The 17,220-nt window shown below is 33.6% G+C and overlaps 1 protein-coding gene across 1 annotated transcript in view; it reads right to left on the bottom strand.

Annotated features, from left to right (window-relative positions):
* Positions 1–1,158: 1,158 nt before the first annotated feature.
* The window catches only part of TRHDE (thyrotropin releasing hormone degrading enzyme), a 390,978-nt gene continuing 374,916 nt past the window's right edge, over positions 1,159–17,220 (bottom strand). The window contains exons 16-19 of the mRNA XM_036300799.1: positions 14,837–15,004; positions 14,156–14,296; positions 10,171–10,252; positions 1,159–5,225 (exon numbers count right to left, since the gene is read on the bottom strand). Coding sequence (XP_036156692.1) covers positions 5,082–5,225; positions 10,171–10,252; positions 14,156–14,296; positions 14,837–15,004 — 535 coding nt within the window. The 3' untranslated portion in view covers positions 1,159–5,081. The remainder of the gene's footprint in view (positions 5,226–10,170; positions 10,253–14,155; positions 14,297–14,836; positions 15,005–17,220) is intronic.

Here is a 17,220-nt window from a genome sequence, read left to right on the forward strand (position 1 = left end):
TACGTTAAACATTCTTCCTGCAACTTACTGATATTAATAAATTGCTCAAACAACTTTTCTTAAAGTTAAATTCTATTCCAATTTATATTACAATTATAAAATTTAAACTGAGTAGGTTTTTATACTTTCTAAAGGTTACATATTTCTGTGAAATACAACTAAATGTTTTGAAATAAAACAATGAGAATTATTCACACCTAAAAATTATTTCCTCTTCTATAGCCTGTAATTTTTTTTCATGTTGCACTCATTCTAAATGGTTCATTATTTTCTTAAATAGGGTGTCCCAAAAAATGTATACACACTTTGCATGATTATAAAGTCAGTGTTTATTAACATACGGTTAACTTTCAAATTGTAAAAGAATCTACAGAAATGAATAATTTTTTGTCAGCATCTTTTTTTCATATATATATAGAGAAAGCCCTATAGATATATAGATATATAATTGTTTTTCAGAGAGGAAGGGAGAGGGAGAGAGACATAGAAACATCAATGATGAGAGAGAATCATTAATCGGCTGCCTTCTGCACACTCCCCCCTGGGGATCAAGCCCACAATCCAGGCATGTGCCCCTACCAGAATCAGGAAATTGAACCATGACTTTTTGGTTCACAGGTCGATACTTAACCTCTGAGCCACACTGGCTGGGCTGTCAATGCCTTTTTTCAAACTGATGGTTCCAGTCCAAGCACTGCTGATAATTCAAAACAATGGAATCATGAACATCAAGAATTATTTTGTTCAGTATTTGTGTGCCCTCAATTAATCAACTGTTGCCTGTTTTGTACTGTAAACTTTTTTTTTATGTAACCCCATAGAAAAATCTAGTGGGTAAATTTTCTTTGTTCAAAGCTTAGTCTGGCTTCACCTATTATATCAAATCAGTTAAACCTGAAAAGGAGTGAAGATTGAGTTATCAGCTGTAAAAGTGTGTATACGTTTTGAGGGAGGAATGTATATTGCACACCCTGAGTCCCCCCAAAAATGTATGCACACTTTGAATAATTAAAAAGGCAGTGTTTGTACTTCTACTGCATTTTCAAACTTCCAGTAGCATTTTAGGGTGAATTTTCTTTGTTTAAAACTTAGTCTGGCTGAAAAGAAAAACAAAATGAATTTGAGCTATCAGCTGTTAAAGTGTGTGTACATGTTTTTGGGACACCCTGTATTTGTTTATTCATTGTGATATGAATTTCTTTAGGTCTTACTCATCTTTTCCTTACTTACCTCTCACATAGTGCTTTGTAAAATAAAAGGTGGTCAACACATATTTGTTTAATTAAATTGAATTCTGTCATTACATAATTAGCAGTGTCAAATGATAATAATTCAGTTACAATCTGGAATACAGGAAAAAAATACAGGTGTGGAAATCTGCATTTCTCATTATGTAAATTGTTACTACTTCTTTGACATGATATACTGAGAAAAATAATTGGGCTATTTTAGGTTTCCCAATACTTAGAAAAATATGCCTTAAATATTTAATAGCCAGCAGATTTTAATTAAACATATTATTGTAAACTTCTTTATAAATCCCTTTACTGAATCAAATCCAGTACTATAAGCTGCACAAAGTTTGTTTTTTGTTACAACTTAGTCTGCATAGATTTATAAACATTTTACTGAATATTATCTTCACTGATTTAGATGGACACCATTTTATCAATTGTCTGATCATTTATTACTACAGATAAGAGTTTATTAGAGATATTTGTGTGAAAAATAAATCAAATTATCAGTATTTTAAAGTCATTTAAACAATGTTCACCAAAAGATTTTTTAGAAAAACTATACTCAATAAACTATATAATTTGTCCCAATATTTGGCTACTTATGCTGACCAAAGTTAATGTTGATTAATATTTCATCCAGTTGTTTCACATTAAGCAAAGTAGAAACACAGACTTTAGAAATAACATAAATATCATAATTATTGTAGATCTATTTAGTCACATATTTTGACGCTGCTGCTAGCATTTGGAAAATCTTCAACTAATACAGTGGATAGAAATATTTCAGACATGTCTTTCTATTTAGTTGTAGAAAGGCTGTATTGAAAGTATTAGGTTATTTTATCTGTTCCCAAAGTAACTACTATGTAATTTTAAATAGTTCACATTGCTACTGTGTGCCTCAGTTTCTCATCAGACAACCAGGGCTAATATAATTTATTACATTTTTGAAAACAGTCAAATAAATGACATGTGTTAAAGTTCTTGGAAAAAAATGTAATTTACAAATATATTATATAATCTTAATAACCTTCCAAGATATTACAATATTTATAAAATGCATTACCACCAAAATTCTGGTCCTACAATTATCCAGGAAATAATATACACCAAAGCGACTTTAAGCTCCAACTAAAAGCCATGTTATTGAAACTCAAGAATAAACTTTGCATGTAGATATGAGCTTTAGATGTGCTTATATATATATATTTTTAAATTTTCAAAGATTATTAGAAACTTTTAAGGGAAAATGTGTCAAAATGGGGACAATTTTTTATTTACAAGTTACCTAGAGATATTTAATACTCAGTATGGTAAATAATTTAGAGCTTTCTAACTGAAACCAAGTTTTGCCATTATACATATACTGTGCCAGTAAAGACAATTTGTTATTTCATGCATACATATGAGTTGTAAAACAGACATAGAAGAGAAAAAAGATAAAAACTCTATGTAGAAAATAGAATTTTATAACTACATTTTACATAATATTCCAAGAGATATCATTGGTTATTTTATTATTTTGAAAATATCACTTATTTCAACAACTAAAAAAATGTTAAAGCCTGATATAATCTTCAACATTTGAAAGGATAATCATTGAAAAATATGTAGAACAAAAATTCCATCTCAATGCCATTGATACCACTTATACTGTTGAACAAGTATTATATGAGGTATTGAACATTGCACATAATTATACACTTAGGATTTGACATTGTAGCTAAACCAGTTGTTCAAGGCCACTAAAATACTGCAAGAAGATTAAGATTAACAGTGGGGAGGAAAAAGAACTATAAAAGCCCTTCTAACTCAAATGCAGAAGATGGTGATTTCACTCAAAAGCATGTCACACCTACTAAGAATTTTCAGTAATTCACGACACAAAACAAGATATCCACCTCTATTTTTTTTGTCTTCGCTATTACATTAATCCAATGGTGATATAGTACATGTTTTGGACCTGCACACCAGTGTGACATTTATTATTATGTTTCCGAACGTACTCCTTAAAGAGTTCACATATGTGATGAGCACTAATTAAATTTCACCACTCTGCTAGGTGTATGGCTCTTAAATTTTACACTAATTAGTACTTTGTCTTAGTAACACCACATCGAGTACTCAAAATTCATGTTTTAATTGAAAGAAATGCTGAGAAGTTTAGGTATAAGTAATAGATATTAACTGCTAAAGTATAAAATTTAATTTTAGATGACACTCATTCTATGGATTAGGACCTATAAACCTATAATAAATATATGGCTCTAGTTTCTAAAATACCTATTTTTTTTTATTGTGGTGTTGCTGTTTTATTGCCAGTGTCCACTGACTATTAAAGGTAGAATATTTCCTTTCAATGATTTGAAATAAAATTTGGAGGAGTGAAAAAACCTCAGGAAAATAGAAATTGGTCCACAAACATGTGGCTTATGCACAGAGTTGTATTGGTATTTTATAATGATAAATTTTTAAAATATACCAAATTGGAGCATCTAAGCAATGTTTGGAAAGCTGGCCTACAGTGTGAGAATACCATTTAAAATCATTTGTGTTACACAACAAAAGAAAAGTGTTGTCAATGCAAAAAAAATAAAAATAAAGTTTTTCTCAAGAAAAGTAACTTTTGGACTTAACTTTAATGTACAGATGGCACAACTGGCATCGAGGGTCATTAAAGGCTAATAGGCCCACTTGAGGTATGGTTGCTGAATGGGGGATTAGAGTCACAGACACAGTACCAACACACGCACAGAGTTTTTAACTCTCTGGACCACCCAACATGAGATGGATGTGCAAACAAGATGAAAAAATAAATATTTTTTCAGCGCTAATAATTGTTAAGGATGCACAAGTTTTTATGCAATAGGAAGTTTGATCAAAATGATGACAAGATTTATATTTAGAATGCACGACTGCCACTTACTTAGAAGATTTTTAAAAAGTTTAGTTTATACATGAATTTTGCTTGAGTTCATTTTTTATATGGTAGAATAGACCACTGTTAAGGAAGTAGGCGAAATAAATTCATAACAGTTGAGAAACTTAGTCAGGAAATTGTCAAGAAGGATAGTGTTGAGATAAATTTTTTTGAGCCTTTTCAAAGTTTGCAGAAGTTTATAAAAAGAGTTACATTTTCCTTGATCTGAAGAGATTCTTTGAAGAAGTACAGTGTACAACATACTATATACATATGGGGTTTCCCTATGTACATTAACATATGCATACACTATCTATATGCCTTTTTTTTTAACAACTTTAAAAAAATGGGTTAACAACACAATAATCATTGCAGGACATTTCAAGTGCTGAAATAAGTGACCTTAATCACTTAAAGGGCTATTTTACCTCTTACAATGCCCAAGACTAAGACTATAATTTCCTTTTTTTTCCCCCTTTCATTGCAACACTGATTGTCATAGATAATCTTTGTGCTTTTGTATAATGCCCATCCCGGATGTCACATTGGAGTAGACAGCATTGGACATTGTAAATAAGCATGCTGGAACACAGGTAGGACCAACAACCATGCACAAAGTATTCTGAATGTGTTTTTTCAAACTGACTGCAACATCAACATGCACCACTATCATATTTGGTCCTGTAGAGCAAGGAATGTACAGCTGAAGCAATCATGGCTAGTTTCGCTTGCAAGAGTTTCTTTAAAGAAGAACACCCAATAAGGAAACAAAGCAGGATGAGTGAGATAAAACAAACAAACAAAAAATCCCCCATGACCAACAATTAAAAAAAAAAAAATCCTCCCACACGTTAACACTGAAAGTCTGGCCATTCTCCTCATTCTGCATAGAGCAGGCCTTCTCGCAGAAATGTTAAGTTAAATTAGTGCCTCACAGCTTTTCCTAACCATTGGAAAAGCTCATCTTGGTAAAGCATTTTCCAGCGCACATTGGCTTCGACGGTTTCCAAGGCTCTTGAGAAAGAGGCAGCGGCTACTCCATCATAGTTCTTCATGAAGTTCTTTAGCTAGAAATAAAGATTTTTCAAATGGTAATTATGCAGGTCCAACATATATAAACAAGAGTCCATTTTAAACAATGGGCCACACTCACTACAGAAGTATACTTAATATGTGGAGAGAGCTTAGTATTGAAATGCAATATGACTGGGTCCACTAGGTGTTAATTATTTTAGAATTGAGAGGAAAATGAGGAGTGGGCATTGCAGTTTAAGTAGTCATAAAATCAACTCTTGCTTCATAAATAAATATTAAATAGACATATTTAATTTATCTCTTCATAATAGGCTGATGGTATTGTGGCAAAAACAAGTTGTAATTATGAAGCATATCCAACAGACAAAATAGCCTTAAAAACTGAATATAAGGATTATAGTTTACTTTTTGTTTGTAGAGAGACAATTCTCCTTAATTTTCTCCAAATAAGGAGTCTGAGAGCTTGACACTATCTTTGATGGCAATGGAATTACCAAAGGTATTGAGCAGTGGGGAAAAAATACTGATGGTATGAAAACTGGGTGATTAAATGGCATTGCAATCACCTGAGTAACTAGATTTAGAAAGAATGAAGGAGGAATGTGGTCTCAGTGAGGCAGAGAATTGGAACACTAAATTAAAATCTTGTAATTTTTAAATGTTTTGTCATAATTTTTATGGATATGAGATTTTCTCTATCGAGTTTGCATATTCTGGAAATGCTCAAGGATTTTATTTCAAGATTCAATGCCAGCAGTTTTTCTTTCTGTTTGGTATGTCTTTAGAAATTGGCAACCAACCAAGGATCGTGATGCTAATAGACAAATGTGAAAAATAAACTTGCAGCAGAGAAGCATTATGTGGTGTAATTAGTATGAGGTGTGATTCATCACACGGTGGGCACCACGTGGAGGATATGCCAGGAGGGAAATGTATTTTGCATCAGGAATGGCCCAAGGATGGGGAAATAGGGGGAGGAGGCATTTAAAATGGAGTTAATTATACCTTTTGAATTAATTTAAAAATCAGTTCTGGGTAGTTCGTTTTGTTTATGGCAGTGTTACTTTGATGACATAATACTGATGGGTTTTCTCAGTTTTTCCTCTACTTTCCTACACACACCCCAGCATCACCGCATTAGCAACAAATAACCGTATCTCAGAGCAATATCGTTTACAAGAATTCAAAATCAGTATGCTTTTATAACAAACATGTAAAATATCCAATGTATAACAAATATTTACCTGCAGTATCTTTAAAATTGGTTTGACATTTGACCAAATTTACACATACTAAGGAAAGGAGAAGAAAGACTGGGATTTATTGAATAGCTCCCAATGGCTCAGACACTGTGCCACACGCAAATACCTGGAACATGTACACATATGTAGAAAGGAAATCTAATGGAATCACCAGAATAAATTTCTTAAATTTTAGTTTATTAATCCAATAATTCATTTTTATTTATATAGTTATGTTCAGACCCATTCAGTCTATATCTCTAAAGCAACAAGTAATACATGGGTATCTATGTTTTGAATTTAGTGTTTTAATTTATTACAAAACATGCACACTACATTGTACATTTGTAAATTATATATGTACAGTACAGTGGCATTATTTACATAATATACCAATCCAGAAAAAAATTCCATCTATTCATTATATGCTTTATTATATATTTTCCTGGGTAGTCACTGAACATGCCAAATAGTGATAATGATCCTTTGGCAACTTTGATTCCATGGAGCATAGCCATGGGCTTCCTTTTTAAAAATAATATATTCTTATTGATTTCAGAGAGGAAGGGAGAGGGAGAGAGAGATAGAAACACCAACGATGGGAGAGAATCACTGATTGGCTGCCTCCTGCATGCCCCCTACTGGGGATGAAGTCCACAAACCGGGCATGTGTCCTTGGCCAGAATTGAACTTGGGACCGTCCAGTCTGCAGGCAGACACTCTATCCACTGAGTCAAACCAGCTAGGGCACCATGGCCTTCTTAATGAGATAGCAAGCCAGCCTGCACACATGGAGTACTAGTAAATCTCTTAAATCCTCCTCAAAGGCAAACAATAGGTTGCATATGAATGTGCTATTGACAGAATAGCAGGTCAGATTATCCTGCAAGAGAATGCTCAGTTGAAAATGAAATTATAGGTCTCTTGGGAGTCATTTCCTAAATCACTATTTAATTACACTAAATACCACCGTGATGAGCTCAGAGAGCCTGAGGTGACTCACTTTAGAGGCCATGGGGTAGTAGGAGGCAGTTGACATTCTAGTTTGCTGATTTCTGCATCCCTTTGGTAGGATTTCTGCTGCTATTTGTTTTTATTATATTGTTTCCTAAATATCTATGCCTTCTTATGGTTTTATATGAAAAGGTTGCATTTAGACATTTTTTATACAATAACATTTAGTAAGATGTCAGAGTTGTTTGTTCTCCCTGTTCTTCAGAGCATAAAATTTCTAGACATGGTTGTTAATTTTTCTATTAAAAACATTTTTAGCATTTTATAAAACTCTTATTTTAGGGTGTCCTAGACACCAAATATCACAAAGTAAATTATTTGTACAGTAAATTGCAGGATATATATAAATGAATCAGATCATTGCCCTATTATGAAATTTATGTTTTCAACATTAAAACTGTAAATGGGATGTCTGAGATGCATGGGATCTATATTTGTTCACAACAGTGTTGTACACTAGGTTCAAGAGGCAGGCATGTGAGTGCTAGAGAGGAATGCTTAAAGGATATGGGTATGGAAAAATGGCAAGGGTCTCCGAGGTTCCATGTGGTTGTACTTCCATTAGTTTGAAATTAAAGAAATAATGCACTCTCTCATGGAGAAATACTGTTCAAATTGCTAGAGCCATGAAATCAAAGGAAATTGCATTTCCGGTTCTAGAATGCAGTTTTTAGGATGGGACCATGTAACAATATAAGTATCTCTACTTAATGCCCCTAAAGCTGATGGGGATCATGAAAATCTTAAATGAGTTTTCAGAATTCATAAAGTCGCTGATTCCCTTTTGATCTATAAACTGTTGAAATAAGAATGTGCCATACCCAGAGGGAGCACATTGGGTTTTCTGCTTATGAGGCTCGTTGGTTATAGGAGAATGAGCCTGGAATTTCTTCAGCCCCTTTATATTTATGGAAGGGGTTATCAGCAATACAAATTAAACCCCCATTCCGCCTAGCAACAGTGGTCCCCAATCCTACGGACCATTAGATAATGGAAGCCTGGAAACACCTCAGGCCACAGCTGTTAAACTAGAAAGTCAGAGCAAGCAGTTATGCTGGGAAGGGATTCATGACTTGTGCCATGGAGAGACTCTCTTGTGAAGCTAACTGCTTGCAGATAATGGACTAAAAGTCACAATTTAGTTTCAGTTTCGAAATTGTGCCTTTCATTACAGGGGTATCTTGGAACATTTCAAATGCAATTAAGTCAAGGGTAAGAAATTAAATACGTAAGTGAAATACATAAAACCAAATGGTCAGTATATGATAAAATTAGTTAAATGTTCATTTAAAAGACTTTGTCCCTATGGCCTGGTATTATCTAAGAAAAAAATATGAAATATAGACAGAAGTAGAGGATAGAAGTAGAGGAGAGAGAATAGGAGAGAGACAGGGAAGATAGGAGTCAAATGGGGAAAAGACAGGAGAGAGGCCAGGAGAAGGAAGGCAGCAATAAGGAGGGGCAAGGACCGGAGAAGGAAGAGGACGGGCGGGATCCTTCACTTCAGCATTCATTCACTTCCATGGCTGCACAGAGTGTGATTAAATGAGTCTTTCACTCCAGGGTTATTGAATATGAAATCATGGAATTAAAAGAATTAAAAGTACTTCATTTAAATACAGAGAAAATTGGAAGCAGTAATTAATTTAATTGCTCTTTCTGCTTTGTATGGATATGAAAAATATCCTTCCCATTTAGCTTCTTTTACTAAAAAAAATATAGTGAAACGTATGCTGGGGTTTTCAAAACAAAATCCTTTAGGATTGGAAATACAAATAGCAGGGATAAAAATTGAAGTTCAAATCATTATAATCAGAAACTGAGCTCAGTTCATGGTGTGAAAGGACCCAAGTTAGTGCATGGTAGATGATCACACAAAATTGGGCAATATCAGAAGATGCTAAGGGTGGTGCCAGGGTTGATTCGATGCTTCTGAGGGATTGATGCTCAACATGTTTAGCTCTGGGTCACAGTATCAGGCATCCATCAGTGGAAACTGAGGAAACCATGATTCTCATTGATAACTCTCAGCTCTGTTTTATTGTGGAAGAGAGCAGCATACAAAAATCAAGAGGTGTTTGAAGCCCCACTCATTTTAATCAATTAAGTGTATCTATATTTTGCTTCTTCCTTCTACCTACTTACCCCTCCCCATTTCACACTCCTCTCTATTAGAGATGTAAGTGGCAAAATAGTAGTTGGTTTCCAGAGAAAAAAGGATATGTTAGATACTCCACAAACTGGACACTAGTCCTTAAAAAATTATAGACTGAGTAGCAAAAAGCATTTATCATCACATCCAGTTACCCATTCTCTGTATAGACCTGAGCACAAAGCAGTGAGACTCAAGTTCTGTACCTCAACTTCAACTTTGGTCTTCTGTATCCAAATACTGAATTATTGTGACAGTTTTGTTGTTTTGAGAATTCTAAACTGGGTTCACACAATCAGCTGATGAGCAGCTGATTGGATCAAATATGCCTGGAGTGGATTTGGAATCCCCAAGTTGAAAACTAATTCCATTCAAACATTTCTCAAAGGCATTTAATGTTTAATATGTCAAAAATATATTTTCAAATAATGAATTGAGTAGTCCTTAGCATGGGTGAGTGTGTGTGTCTTAAAGGAATGAATATGATTCTGTTGTAAACAAATTGTTGAAGTAAATGTATAATTTTATATGTTTATAAAAGAAAAGCATTAGAAATCATAAAAGGTTTACCTCTTTGAGTTCACCTTCAGTATTAAGAAATTCTGTAACTCCACTGATAAGTTTGGAATTCATAAATAATGCCTCTCCATACCTTGAAAGATGAAAAGAAGTCTTAAGGTTAATAAAGGCAGTAATTTAAGAAATACTATTATATTTCTAGCTCTCTCAAAACCTATTTGAAAAAATAATGATAGTAACTTCCTCTAACCTTGTGATGAAAATAGATATACACTTTGACAAAGTACAGACAGTCCCAAACAAGATGAACTAAAAAAGTCCCACACTAAGGCACATCATAATCAAATAACATATAAAGAGCTTCCCAGACAAGAAAAAGCTAAAGGAATTTATTACCACCAAAACATTGTTATATGAAATGTTAAAGGATCTTCTTTTTAAAGAAGAAGAAAAAAATATAAAAATATGAACAATAAAATGGCAATAAATACATATTTACCAACAATTGAATCCAAAAAAATAAAATAAATGAACAAATAGAACAGAAACGAGATTCATAGATACAGATAGGAGGGAGGTTGGGGGGATAGATGAAAAAGGTGAAATGATTAAGACGTACAAATTGGTAATTATGGAATAGTCTCGGGAATGTAAAATACTGCATTGAGAATATAGTCAATAATATTCCAATAACTGCATGGTGTTGTTGGAAGAGTACGAGATTTATTGGGATAATCACTTAGTAAGTTATATAATGTTTAATCACTGGGGTGTATACCTGAAACTAATAATATTGTATGCCAACTATAATTGAAAAATAAAAAAAAGAAAAAAGAAATATGACTATAAATATTTCTTAGAACCCTTCTCACAGGATCCATTTGACCGGTGGTGTCTTGATGCTATCAAGATCTCTGAGCATTCAAGGTCATTTCTATAGGAAGTTGGGAGGTGCAAAGAGCTATGATTATAGGATACCAGCAAATGCCACCTGATTTGGCTCACAACTTTTAAGAAAAGTCTGAGTAGTATTAATTTTTTAAAAAGGAGCACTCTAAAATTAGATGCAAGAACTACTATTGCATCCCCAATCCAAGGCCTGAGGAAAAACCTATTTTAAAACTTTCAACTTTAACAATCTAGCTCACTAGGAAAAAATAATCCCAACTAGGGAAACAGGATTGCAAGACACATTTGGGCATTATCAGTATGTCACACAGATTCTTTAGTCTGGTCAGTCAAAACTGACATTAGCATTTTTCATAGTTAGAAACTGAGTCAAATTTCTCAAAAATGTTTCGAAAAATTAGCATTTTTTCATGTGGCCATTAAAATACAATATCAAGTTGTTCATTGGAATTGCATAATTCTTCTACCACACACATAAGTACTCGGCTCAGGACGCAAGGCAAGAGTTTTCATTTATTGACTTGCCTATTCTATGCTAAGGATACTTATCAGAGGCTATCATACTCAGAACTAAGAAACGTACACAAAAATAACAGTCTGAGTTTTAGAAAGCAAACGTCAGGCCACTGTTACCAGAGGTTGTCTAATGCTGCTCTTACATGTGGGACTTTAAATAATTTAGCTTCTGAAGCCTCAGTTTTCTCATCTGTAAAATGAGGGGACTAGGCTGAAGACTGTCAGAATTTGTTATAATTCTAACATTGAACTATTTCGTGGGAAAGAGTTAGCTAAATAAAATAAATAGGCATTCAATAATAATATAAGTAATTGTTAGTAATCATTATGTGGTTAAAGAAATGGCCTACTGTGCAGGAATAAAAATAATTCTTTTTCTAAGAGTGTTTTGCTTATACTTCACTTATAGTCATGTAAAGATGAATAAGGCGCAAGCCATTCCTTGAAGGTATTATAATATCTAGTATTATAAAGAGATAATTTCCATTTATTGTAATGATAAGAAAAGTATGCACCTTGTTTAGAGAAGGTCTCTTTTGCTGTGGGATCTTGAGATAGGATTTGGGGAGATGATGGCATATAGACTGAGTATGGAATAGTTCCAAAGATCAAGGAAGAAAGTAATTTAGACAGAGGACCAATATAAACAAATGCAAGGATGTGTGAAACAACATGATGTGTGAAGACAACTACAAGCATTTGGTATTAAGGGCCTATAAATTGTGAGCCTGGGAACAGCAGAACAAGAGGCCACAAGGTTAGTCAGAGGACTTATAAGGGATCTTCGATTCTCAGTGCAGCACAGAACCATTGAAGGTTTTACATCAGAGAAATAGTACTTTGTTTTTTGGAGTGATTCTTGGGACAAGTGGAAAAGGCCAGTGTGTGTGTTGGGGGGAAGCGCATACACACCACAGTGGTGGAGATGATTATAGAGGCAGGGAAAAATAGGGCTATTGTTAAGAGTACTGGTAAGAAATAATAACCTGTACTAGGGCAGTGGTAACAGGAAAGAGAGGTCTAATTCAAGGAACATTTAGGAATTGTTGAATTGACCAGGCCTCAAGACTAATTGTTCTATGTGACAAGGGAAAGGGGGAGTCATATGTAGATTTTCAGGTATCTGGGTTGAGTAATTGGTGGATAGCCATACTATTTGCTGAGAAAAGGCAGAGATAAATGATGGGTTGAGCTTTGCAAGTACATCCCAGTAGGGGATCCCAATAGGCCATTGTCAATTACAAGGTACCACTTAGGTGAAATGTCTGAGTTAGAGATATAGATTTGAGTAATGAAACCATGAGTATAGATGACAACTAAAACCAGGGAGGATCTGCAAGGCAAGAAGTAAAAAGAACTTAGGAAGGCACACCCATGAACTCAAATATTCAAATGCTGACAGAGATGTGAGAGCAGATTATGACAATCTTATTTGTCAAGATAGACACTGCTGTATCTGTGCATATGCTATAATTTTAACCTTTCTACCTTTTGATTAGAGATTATGGACTCTGAGATAAAACAGACATTTTTTGGTAGGAACTAAACTATGTACTCATTACAGTGAACTCTGATCTACAAAAACACCCTCTAAAGAGACTTTCTATTGGTGGATATTTAACACTCTTTATAAAATGCTTGCATATACTATTAATTTAATCTTGTGTCTGACTATTCACTATGTTACGTGCATAACAGCAAAGCAAGTTTTAATCTTCCAATCATTCTAATTTTTGAGCTGAAAATACAAAAACCCAATGTGATTTTTAGGAATATCACTGCTTTCTGACACCAAAATATCTATAGATAGAAATGTGTTTTAATATGATACACCCATTCAGATTGAACTCTTTATACTGATAAAGGCGTACTTCTTAAAAGTAAAATTTATATACCAGTTTTTAAGATATAGAACAATAGGTCTGCACACTGTCTGGGGACATTTAAGTTTGAGAACATGCAACATTCACATGCTCTATAATAAATTTAATTTTAAAATACCATAGAGATTTTAAGAGTAATAAATTAACATTTATTATAATATATTTAAATATATCAGAAATATTTTCTAAAAGTGAGGCTGAAGAATTCTCACCTTGAAAGAAGATGTTTCAGGAATGAATTATACTGCAACTAGGATTATGCAATGATTCAAATGTTCCATGGTTTTATTTCAGGTGTTTTGTGATATTTATATTTTAAAGGAAATTTAAAACAACTATACAGAAGTAAAGTTTTCTTATCATAATACAATTATACCTGATTTGTAAGTCATTTTTATAACATATTCAGGATATAGAGGTTTTATGATAACAATTTCTTCAACTTGAGACAGTTTGATAGATTGCCAAGGAAAATTGCACTGCTAAAACTTTTTACTCTCTACATTTACACATATAATTATAGTGATCAATATTTAATAAATGAATAATGTTATATAATGTTAAAATAATTTTGAGTTTCATAGGCATGGCAAGACCCATCTTGATAGACTTTTTAAAAATTTAATTCTATTATTTGGACTTTTATTCTAACACAAAAAGTTGTGCTTTTCTCCCTCATATGTTATCTTTTATTAACTCAATTATGAATGATTAAACTCAATATCTACCTGGTATTCAATATCTTCCACTTATCTCTGAAAAACTTCCAGGCAAGGTCCCGACCATGTGGATTTCGAGCTACATGGATTATGACATCAATTGCATCTTGATCCAGCACCACCTCAGAATTCAGTGACAGATTCAGAAGCCTTTAAAGATAGAATTGTGGGGTAAGTTTTAGTCCCACAACTTAAACATTTTTATAAAATTACAAGAATTACATGGTATAATTTATCATATTCTTCTAGAGAACAGTCCAGGGTAAACTTTACTAATACAAATTTAACAATAGAATGATTTTCTGGTTATAAAAATGGAGGAAGATCAAACTCAGATATGTTAATAGATTAGTTAAATTTTCAAAAATCTTGTGGGTGGAGAAATCATAATTTTGGTTTGATGATGCAAATTTACCTTTAAAATTCTTTATAGTAAACATTTTCTTTAATATTGACATATTATCCTACATGTATACGTAAAATATAACTTTAAAAAATCAGTTAGAAACAAAGGTATATCTATCAAGTCAACTAGCTTTAGTTATCTTAACATATCAGTTTTCCTTAGTTTTAGGAATATAGACTTATAGTAATTAGCATATACTCCAGGAAAGAAAAACAACTTCAGAACGGTTTGATTAATGAAGAATACTTTCATTACACAAATACATTTGACAATAATTGACCTACCTATTTAATAAATTCCTGTCATCACTGCAAGTTAAGGCTTCTAATAATATTTTCTTCTCAGAAACTGCTGTGGTAGAGTGAAATTTCATCCATATGAATTCCCAGACATCCTCATCTAGCAGTGAAACTCCTGTACAGTAGACGATGTCTCTGACGTTTAGTGGTATTCTAAGGAAGCAACCCATGTGGATTCTGTTAATTAAAAGCTTGATAGCATTGAAAATAAAGACAGATGCTGCTTTACTACAGGAAGTTTAAAAAGGTGATTTTGTTAATTGATTTTATCTGAAAGAGAATAATACCATACCATAACAATATTCAAAAATATTGGTGACTAACTTTTAAAAATAATGTATTTTTGATGAACAAAAAACAGTTGCAGAGACAGAGAAGCATCAATCAGACCATCAAACCTCAGAGGGAAGGTAGGGGAGGGTGGGGGTAAGGGAGAGAGATCAACCAAAGAACTTGTATGCATGCATATAAACCTAACCAATGGATGCAGACAACAGGGGGGTGAGGGCATGATTAGGGGGTTTGGGGGAAAAATGGGGGGATAAGGACACATATGTAATACCTTAATCAATAAAGAAATTAAAAAATAATAATGTATTTTCTTTAAATGTAGTTTTGAATGGAATTTTTCTTTCCACCCTTAAAACTGTATCTAAACAAACCTCCCCAAAATAGGGTGCTCTATATTTCCACCAAGCAAAGATTTTGCCTTCATCATTGGTAGACATAAGAACGTTTACAAAAGCACTGGTTGAAAAGACTGACTAATTTGGATTAAACAGAAACATTTTGTCTAAATGTTTACACAATTTTTTTAAAAATTATTTTTCTCAAATAGCTCTTCAAATTTTAGAACCTAGAAGATTATTAACATGGACAATAAACAAAATATATGTTTCAAATGTTGAGAAAGTAAAAAGTTTATTTGCCTATGTTTATATAGGTAACTATAAAAATACACTACATTTTGACTTTAACTCCAAAAGAAAATGTTACAGTGGGAAACTGTAGATTTAATCGATCTTCGTTTTTTATTTGTTTGTTTTTTATTTATTTTCTGGTGAAAGCAATTTATTGGCAGGGTCATGGGAGGAGGAGGGGGCAGAGAATCAATGGGAGGCTAGAGAATCAGATCAGGTAGCTAGTATCCCAGGGAAGGGCATGTGGCTGAAACATCACCTCCAACCCTGGCATGATAGCTTCAGTTAACATTCAAATCCTGGCTATTTATAAGGTGTAAATTATCATGTGTTCTTTGCCATAGCAACTTTTTACTAAATGTTGTTCTTTCAAGATCCAATATATACCCTACATTTAAAAAACTCAGTCCTATAAATGAATGCTCCAATATTTAAAAAAAGTTAAAATGTATTACTGCTTTGTGTAATATTCAGTAATTTGTTATTATACTTTTTATTTATGATTTGAATATAGCTAATAATAATGTGCTTTCTCTAGATAACAAGGTGAAACAATCCCTTTAAAGAATTAGGACTTTGATGGTTTAAATACTAATATAATTAAAAGAGTATTTGGAAAAAAAGACAAAAGTGTCCTTATGACTAAGTAAGATGATCTTATTCTGTTAAGAAGCTAAGTAGGGCTACATTCAGGATACTGAAGATTATGTATTAGGATACCAGATGTGCAGTTGTTAGAAATCCTATATAATAAAAGGGTAATATGCAAATCGACTCAATGGCGGAACGACAAGTTGCTATGACGTGAACTGACCACCAGGGGGCAGATGCTCAATGCAGGAGCTGCCCCTTAATGGTCAGTGCACTCCCACAAGGGGAGCACCGTTCAGCCAGAAGCCCTGAGCCTGGCTTACAGCTGGCGAGCGTAGTGGAGGTGGTGGGAGCCTTTCCTGCCTCCACAGCAGCACTAAAGATGTCTGACTGATGGCGTAGGCCCACGCGAGGAGTGAGCCTAAGCCATCAGTGGGACATCCCCCGAGGGCTCCTGGACTGTGAGAGGGCGCAGGCTGGACTGAGGGAACACTCTCCCCAATGCAAGAATTTTGTGCACTGGGCCTGTAGTATCATATAAAATTCATGGTTCCCAGAAATAGCTAAAACTATATTATTCCATCTCTTCTTGCAAGTAAAGTATTTGGAGAAAAGTTACTTTAACTTTGCTAACCAAAGCCATTTTTCTGTTTGTTTATTTTATTAATTTGTTTTCTTTTAATAAAACAAAACAAAAGGAATACAGACATCTGAAGAAACCAACAAACAACTTCACATTTTCTCCTGTTTTTCCTCTTAACCCCAGACTTCCTTGAAGAAAATACCAACAATAGTCTTCCCAATGGTAGTGAAACCTTATTCTGCCAGGTCTGTATATGACCTGCCTGCAACACAGCA

The sequence above is a fragment of the Myotis myotis genome, unplaced genomic scaffold (genome assembly GCF_014108235.1).
Source record: "Myotis myotis isolate mMyoMyo1 unplaced genomic scaffold, mMyoMyo1.p scaffold_m19_p_3, whole genome shotgun sequence".
NCBI lineage: Eukaryota > Metazoa > Chordata > Mammalia > Chiroptera > Vespertilionidae > Myotis > Myotis myotis.